This window comes from Electrophorus electricus, chromosome 9, assembly GCF_013358815.1.
Source record: "Electrophorus electricus isolate fEleEle1 chromosome 9, fEleEle1.pri, whole genome shotgun sequence".
NCBI classification, from domain to species: Eukaryota; Metazoa; Chordata; class Actinopteri; order Gymnotiformes; family Gymnotidae; genus Electrophorus; species Electrophorus electricus.
This window is the reverse complement of record NC_049543.1, coordinates 24,585,793-24,595,016: the sequence shown is the minus strand read 5'-3', so window position 1 is coordinate 24,595,016 and position 9,224 is coordinate 24,585,793. Positions and strand designations below refer to the sequence as shown.

General features: G+C 39.1%; 1 protein-coding gene across 1 annotated transcript; it reads left to right on the top strand.

Moving 5' to 3' along the window:
* Window positions 1-4,643: 4,643 nt before the first annotated feature.
* Window positions 4,644-6,498, top strand: odam (odontogenic, ameloblast associated). Its single transcript, XM_026996343.2, has 9 exons — window positions 4,644-4,708; window positions 4,806-4,850; window positions 4,930-4,983; window positions 5,206-5,418; window positions 5,658-5,702; window positions 5,800-5,925; window positions 6,060-6,143; window positions 6,248-6,294; window positions 6,412-6,498. The coding sequence occupies exons 1-8, from the start codon at window positions 4,649-4,651 to the stop codon at window positions 6,275-6,277; spliced, it is 657 nt and encodes a 218-aa protein (XP_026852144.1). The 5' UTR covers window positions 4,644-4,648; the 3' UTR covers window positions 6,278-6,294; window positions 6,412-6,498.
* Window positions 6,499-9,224: the final 2,726 nt, after the last annotated feature.

Here is a 9,224-nt window from a genome sequence, read left to right as displayed (position 1 = left end):
CTCTATCTCCCTAGCTACACCAGTGACCCTAAAAGGAGGTCTCACTCAGACTCATCTGATAATTGCTCTCGTGCTGTTTGTCGGACTGCTGCTCATGGTTCTCACCATCATCGCTGTGCACATGAAGGCCAGACAAAGTGTGACATGAGGCAAGAGCCCAGCATCATCAAACAGCCAAGATGTTACATCTGTCCCTTTGAGGTCATGTTTTTAAATTCTCCTGTTTTGTTTTGGGGTGGGTTTTTTTTTTTTTTTTAGGAGGGTGGTTGGGTTTTTATTTTTTACTTTTTTTGGTATGATTATGGTACGTCTGCCTGTTTCTTGATTTTTGAAATGTGACAAAAGCCTTCTGTATTTTGGTTTCACAATAAACCTTTCATTTCTATTTTCAGTACTGTCTTATTTTAACTCTGGGAAAGGCTGTGAGACTGGATTTGGGAAGTGTCTTGCTTAGATTCAGAAGTGGTATCAATCACAGATTTATCAAGTAATATTCCAGTATTAATGGCATGAGAAACAGCTGATAGGTTAATGCAGACATGATGAAACAAAGACTGGGGCACAGGAGAGAGACCAGAAACATCTACTTCAGGTCACACATTTTTATAAAACATCAAGTCCAGATGCAGACAGCTAATTTCAAGGGTAAATATAGCAATCAAATATGGCCTACATCTCACAAACCCACCTGCCAGTCACACTTGATACTCTATATTAAAACAATAACCATTTCTTTTTCATGTGTATTTAATGCCGCTCACATGTTGCTGGGTCGACTATGCATGGACAGGATATTTCATGTTCCCTTCTTAATGATAAAGATATTTGTAACCCTGTTCGTCATTGTTTGCCACCAAGCATACTACAGCATTTAGAGTGACACCATGTTCCCATGCGGCTTTTTAAATCCCTGCAATTTTAGTCACTTTAAAAGTCTATAAACCTTTGCATGCATTATAAATATGTGTTACAGTTTTGCTTAAAGCCTGCTTCTGGGGGACAGCTTAAAGTCTTTGTATTCTGACCAAGCAGAACAACAGTCCGGCACGTAGCGGTCAAATAACTTTCTTAACAGCTGTCAGCGGGACAAACAAACAGCAAACACACCTGGATTTGGACACAGAAGCCTTTTGTTGGAAAAGCCTGGCAGGTCTAATAAAAGCCCACAGCAGAAGACCAGGCCAGAACAGAGAGCACTAACAGCCCTCCTGAGCATCCACGCACAAGCAGGTGAGAACTGCAGCTACTTCTCTCTCCAAGTGCTGTAGGGAACCATGATACGTGACAAATCTATAGACCGATGCTTCTGTAACAGTGATGACTTCTGTCCAAGTGTTTTAAATGTATTAGGTATTATTTCTGAGCTGTGAGAAGTATTCTGTATGTATTATTTTTATTTTTTAAATCATTCTCACTCTTGTTTTCTCAACCTGCAGAATGAAGCTTATTCTTTTTGTAGCCTTCTTGGCCTCGGTTGCTTACGTACGTTTGGCACTGATGTCCACAATTTTGAACACTTTACTAATATTTCAAAACCTCTCAATATATATACAGTATATATTGTGAAGATAAACCATTGACCTTGCCTTTTATTTTTGCAGATCACCTCAGCAAAGGTAAGAAAGCAGAATACTGTGCAGTATTGAAGCCTCTAAAACTTGTCTAAATCACACAAGCAAAAATCTATTGTTTTTGTTTGTATAATGGTAAATTTAAAAAAAAATGGTTATAAGAGGAATTCCTGCATTTTGATTCTAAGATGTCCAATACCAAGTATCTTTCACCATAAACTAGCATGAAGCCATGCACACATGCACATTTATATCTGTGCAAATGTATGCACAGCAGTTGTGTTTTCATCTGTATTTTTACAGTGATGCAGACAGAAACCTTATACAAACCACTTTAAACCCCACATAGTTTTTCTACACTCATCCTTGCATAAATGCCAGGACATAGGTGTTTGAACATGATCTCATCAAACTAGTCTTGTTGCCTAGAAACTGCTCGTCGTCGGCGGTTTGAATGGGGCTCTGGCGACAGGACTGAACGGCGGCTTGCTGGGCCCAGGGCTGGTGGTTGGGGGCATGAACCCTGCGCTGCTCCCTGCTGGAGCGACCGTAATAGGGCAGCCCCCGTTCGCTCAGGTAGGAACGTCCCTCTCTCGATCTCCTGCAGTGGCGTTTGACCTTATCTGGCTATTGCAGAAGGGATGGGGATGGATGCCGACAGAGACCGTTCTCTACGATTTGCAGATGCTGCCTGCAGTTTCTCCGTACATGCTGCAGCCGCCTATTGCCACTGCGCCTTTTGTGCTACCCAACCCCCAGGCACTGTTTCCTCAGCCCATGCCGTTAGCACCTAATGCTGTAAGTCACACACATGCCCACTGCCATCTTACAGAATGGCTACCTTACCAGCCATGAGCCTTTGTGTCATTCATGTATTATCTGTAACCAGTCAACTGATCTAACAGATTTTTATTTTTTTGTTTCTCTTCTTTTAATCAGGGATTGCCTTTCTATCCGCCTGTGAATCACCAGCTCCTCCCACCTCAGCAGCAAGCCATGGTATATAATGTTTCCCCGTGTTCCTTACACTGTTCCTGGGAAGATTACGGAGCACTCCATGAGGCTGCCGTATCTAGGCCGCCCTGTCTGGAAGAACTGCATGCTTGCATCATTCGGAGCTCATCTTGCTGATGACTCATATGCTTTTGTCTCACTAGGGAGTGCCCAATCTTAATGGAAATGGTCAGCTGCCACAGGGAGACATGCCCGCTGGCCTTGTGCCTAGATTCAGGGTAATCACCTTCTCACGTGCTTTCACATGTTCAGGGCTTTTTGTGCTTCTGTCCAACTGGTAATGAACCTGTGGCATCATTAAAACTCTTAGGCTTAGGCTTTTAGAGGCTGGTTAACCTCAATATACATCATGTCTGCATAGTTTTGGCTTTAGCAAACTCAACTAAGTGAACTCATCTCGACTGTGAAGTTATAAACTAGTCTGGTTAGGTGAATGTGAGGTTGGCACTGTGGCAGTGTTAGTATATGTAGATTTTAAATAACACAGGATTCATCTTCCTCAGCGCACACTGTACAGGAGAATGCAAGAGAAATCAGCTAATTCAAACACTCAGGTAACGAATAACTTGGAAAATCAGCGGGAAACATCTTGGTCGAGATGGCACATGGTACAAATCATTAAATGTTTTGTTGTTTCATATTTCAGGCCACCCCAACCCCTTCTACCCCTAAACAACCAGATGAGTAAATCCAAGTGATTCCATGTTTATGCTTACAAGGTACACTTCCAAAAGATAATAAGCAGAAATATGAACAAGCTGGGGTCAGCATTACAGCCTATGGATTTGATTGAATGTCAATTCTATTTGTATGTTCTGACAGGCATTGGCCAGAAAAGCTCACTATTTCCTGGACATTAGTAGCAATGTTTCCTCTCCTGTAGATGTGGAAAGAAGAAGAAGCTGATCAAGATGATGATGATATTCAGATTTTTGAAGGCAAACTACATGCCTTCATGATTTGTTACACAAACCTCTTCTGCTGCTTGCTGATGTGGCTCATTGTTGTTTCTAATAAATGTTCATGCATGATAAATGTTTTATTTTGCTTCTTTATTTTTCAATGGTTCAGTTTTACAGCTGTGTGATATTGCCAGCAACCTTTATGTTCAATCAATTATTTTCTTCTTAGTGATATTTTGAAATTCATTAATTTAGCTTTTTGCTGCCATCTAGTGGGTACATAAAAAAACTGTACAGTTCAGTTTCCAAATAGTTCTGAATACTGGGTTACTACCTAGCAGTTGTAACTGGATCTATTTAGGGCCAGGCCTGAAAAATACTGTCTATACAAAACAATCTGTTAGATCAGTTGACTCAGTCCATGGATAATACTGTCTAGAAAGCTCAGCTTTAAACATAGATATTCAGACATTAAAAGAGACAAGAAGACATAGAACACGCACAGAAAGGCACAAAACATCTCTAGGCTTGACTAACAACTGACAAAGTCCCTAACATTAGTGTTGGCCTTTTGTTTTATTCTTGTTCAGCCAGACAAAGCAGTACTTTTCAGGAGAGCAGACACCATCTTCAGGTCTGGACTGAGACAATTCCTGACATAATGAGAGATCTCAGCAGTCTATGTACTCATTAGTCTGAAGCCAGGCTCAGTCATGGCCTGGCCTCGGATCACCCAGTGAGTCTGATAGTTCAGGGATAACCACTGACTAATGACTTCACACCGATTAGAAGGTGTTTCTTAAAGTGTTATCAGTTGGAAATTAGGTGTGTGTGATGACATATGGCAAACAGCAGATGCTTCTCAACAGAATGCAGTCAGTTTTTGGCAGACGGGGGCTTGATGAAACGGTATGACCGCAGCGCTTGTGGAGATGATGCTGAACTCTGTGGTCAGCTGAAGTCACCTACAGGCATGTTGCATCGCAACCACACTGTGGAGAAGTGACAGTTTAAAAGGTCTGCACAGGAAGAGGCTCACAGCTTACATCTTTGCGGAGCAGTAAAGGTACACATCTCCAACACTCAGCTCTTCGTGGATATAAGGTGCCACTGAATTTCTGACCATGATTCTTTCTTGTTTTGTTTTTGCAGTTGGACATCATGAACCTCCTGACCATCATTCCTTTGGCCACTCTTCTCAGCTGTTGCACCGGTGCTCCCGTAAGAGTCCATTTAACTTGTGAACTCATATTTAGACTTATAAACTTGTGACATGCTCGTTTATTTCACCGTTGACTGACTTATTTGACTTCTCTAGATCCTCCAGCCACAACTTGGAATAATTGCAAGCAACAGCAATGAGGTATCTACACTAGATGCATGTTAGCATTGTCTAGGTTCGGTTATGGATGCAGATATGTTATGCTATTGTTTGCTTGTAGATTTTGCGTATCAACGGACTGACACTCTCAGGCCTTGGTTTGGGCCAAGCACAGGTATGATGCAGTCTCATAAATCTCTGTCTTAACTAGTGTTAATCTATCCTATATAATCTTGATAGCATTTCATGAAAATGAAATCACTCTCGTCACTCGTCTGACATTCTAATTGCTGACATTGTAACTTTTAATGTAGGAATGACATTTTTTGGAAAGCAACTGGTATTGATCTTGATCAGTGTCTGTGAAATATTAATTGTATGTATGTTTGTTTGTCAGGGCATGCCTTTTCTGCCCCCATTCCTGATTCAGCAGCAGCCCGATATACTACTCCCTCCACAGCTAGTCAACTTCGGCGCTCAGGTGCCTGGACCCTTCCTGACCCCACAACAGAATCAGCTGCCCCCAGTCATGTTGCTCCCCTCTCAGCAAGAACAGCCGACAGCACCCCTCAACCCCAACAACCCTACGCTCCCCCAGAACCCAGCTCAGGTACTCCTCACCCAACACACACACACACCCCTCACCTTCAAGGTCCCCGTTATTTTTATATTTGACATATGAAAGATACTACTACTATTACATCACTGAGACTAAACAATATTATTTAACATGTGTAAAATGATCACATTTTATGGGACATAATGTTTTTTTTTTTATGTAGGCATAACTTAGTACTACATTTACTGCACTGGATAAACTGTGTCTGATTTCCATTTATCTTCATGCAGGGGGTCCCTCAGTTTTACCCCTATCCTCAAGGAACAGGAGGACAGGTCTTGCCCTAATCTCATAATTCACACATACTACATAGCTAATTCCAGTATAGATTCAGATGTCCAAGATTTACACTGGCCTCATTTCTCTATGCAGGGCTTTCCATATTATCTGACATATGGATTCCCTTTGAGGAACACCCTGGTGAAAGTTCCACCCACCCAGAAGACAGGTTCCCAGATCCCAGTGAGGCCTACCCAGGGACCACTGCAGCCAATACAGGTGGGCTACGATGTTTCTGCCACAAACCATGACAGAGTAGTTTTGAATATTTATTTAAATACTTTTTGTTAACTGGAACACCTTCATATTGTCATGTTGAATTATGTTTACCTGTATGCTATGCAATTTAACAGAATAATGTGAAGACATCAGACCCAGGGCATATGACTCCGCCCCCTGATAACCGTGGGGACCGCCCTGGTCCTGGAGTTGAAGGGGTAATACAACAAAATATTATGTAACACTACATAATGCATTAATTCTATGTACATCCTGTGGTGCCATATAAATGTGACTAAAATCTGTTTAATCTAAATAACAGGATCCTGCATTTGCCTTTTTTGAACCGTAATTTGTAATGGAAAAGAGGTGAGAACTGTTTCTTTTTGTTTTCATTGTGATTCTAATGTGTAATGCTTTGCTATGTGCAACATTACATGCACAAGAAAGAAACATGTATAAGTCATTCATTCTTCTTTTTTGTAGATTGCCTCTGCTTGAGTGAAAATCTGGATTTTAAAAGGATTTTAAATTTCAAAAATTGTAAGCATTAGTTTTCTTAGTGATTTGGAGAATAAATTCTTGTTAACTTACTAATTCTTCTTACTTGTTAACTGAATTTGTTTTATACCAAAAAAACAATAAATGCTTTTATGTAATCAGTGTGTGGTGGAATTGATGCCCTGACTTCACAACCTCTAATTTTAAGCAAAACTTAGGTCTCCAGTTAAGCAAAAATAAACACATAATATTGGGAAAAATACAGGAAAATGAATTATTGATGCTGACAGGTTTAATGAAATACACAGTCATTCATTACAGATCTGTATCACTGCAGATATGCACAAATATTGTACCTGGAAATAATATATAGGCCCACCACCAACATCATTACATCTTGCATTGCTGGAGGCTCATAATGCCACATAGTTAAATGCTTTTTCTGTGCTAAGACTCCTCTTGCCTGACACGGATCCTGGATCCTGGATCCTGCGGGATAGTGAGGAAAATGTGCTAAAGCTGAAGAATTCCCTGAGGTACATGATTCCTGGATGCCCGTTCACCTGGGAATAGGCAATACCATATTAGCTTAAGTGAGAGGTTCTGTTAAAACTGTTTTTGAGATCGACTGCAGTAGAAAAAGGACTATACCTTTGTCACTGCCGGTGGAGAGCTCTCCATCATGCTACAGGTCGGTATATTCATCCTCCTCTGATTCAGCCTTGGGGAACGTCACAGAAGAGAAAACTACCGTTTCAAGTATTCAGGCAGAGATGCAAATGGATAAAAGCAGATTTATGGACAAGGTCACTTGAAGCATCCACACACTGACCTTCAAGAAGTACGGAAACTGCGAGAGACGAGGATGAAGAGGGGTACCACGGAGGGCGGCGCGATGCAGAACAGTTAAGGGTTATTAGAGTCAGAGTCAGAATCAGAATTGGATTAAGTATTAGGGTGATGTGACTATTCAGCAGTCCTTAAGTACAAGAGCACACTGCTCTGAAATTCCTGGGTGATTGTCCTTAAGCATTTACTTACGAGTTGGGTAAGCCCATATTCAAATGAGATCCTTTGCTGTGGGCAAAGAAAAGAATTACATTTAAATTTTAAAATGTATATTCTATTCCCCAAAGAATTTAATTGTTCAATTGCACAGAACAGTGGAGCAAGTGTTGGCAAAATGAATGATGTATTTACCGTGGCATTTGGATTGTAGATGAGCTTCAAGTAAGGCTAAAACAAGTGGGGAGTAATTCGTTGGGTGAGCTAGGTACATTTCAATAAATGTAAATTAATATTGATGAAACCAGCAACTTACTAGTTCATGTTTTATTATTGCACAATGGTTGTTACCTGAAGGCCATTCATAGGGTACCCAAACTAATCAGGACAAAGAAAAAGCAAAGCACATTAATTATATCAGACATTTGAGTGCAGAACTAAACAATGTGCAGAACTAAAATTTTTGGGAATACCCCAAACTCCTGAGGTGGCACGATCCCACCCTAAAAAGTAACAACACAGGTTCTTAATGTTATTACTAAGTAAAATAATTACATAATTACTTCAGTGTGACATATGAAAGAATGTCTTGATCAGTAATTACTTAGTTGCAATTAAACTGGAAAGACTTACCTTTGGTGCTCCTCTGACCTTAAAAAAGTACACAGCTAGATGTTCACAATGCAAATGTTATTTAAAGTCATTTTTTTTCTGCATAACATCGTTATCTATGTTTACGTAATCAATAATAAATCAGAAACAAAAAGTATTTTACGGTAGAATATGGACTCAGTGCTTGCTTAACTTACTTGTTGTAAGAGAAAAATAGTCTCTCCCTGTGGAAAAAACAAAGCAAACCATATTAGTATTACATTTATATTTAACCATAGAATAAAAATGTATATGTAGCTCTAGAGGTCGATTTTGTGTTTTTACTGTGAAATGTAACATTTGATGATGACTTTATTTGTTTTTAATCAATCACTTCACCTCCTTCAGGGGCAGACTGAGATTGATATTCTACGAAAAGAGAAAATGTTCTGTAAAATATCTCTGTGTCAGCATCCCAGGATATTTAGTAAATGAAATCATATCATCATCATCATCATCATCATCATCATCATTATTATTATTATTATTAGTAGTAGTAGTAGTGTATTATTATTATTATTATTGTTATTGTTATTATTATTAGTAGTATTATTATTATTATTATTATTATTAGTAGTAGTAGTAGTGTATTATTATTATTATTATTATTAGTGTATTATTATTATTATTATTATTAGTAGTAGTAGATTATTATTATTATTATTATTATTATTATTATTATTAGTAGTAGTAGTAGTAGTAGTAGTAGTAGTAGTATTAGTAAATAAAAATAATAATCACCTCAAGTGTTACATTTTCCACCTGTAAATAGACCATTTAAAAAACATGTTTAAACATTGAAACGTTTGCCTTATGCATGATCATTATAATTATTGAATCATATACTTTTCAGCAATACAAGCCTCTTACCCGAAGGATTGGGATGAATGTTCTGTTTTCCTGCAACATAAACCATATTTTGCTGTATTTCTACTGCTTTTATGGAAAATATAAAATTCTTTAAAAGCCAAGAAATATATATCAGAAGGAAATTAACTCATTCACATATTGATCTTTGCATTTGTTTTTGCCTTGGTTTGTGGTTGGTAAAGCATTTTCTATAGATCCCACCTTGTTAGGGTTCAATGGTGTTTCTCTAGACAGCACACCATCCTTCTCTCCTGAATGATGAGGGGGATGAT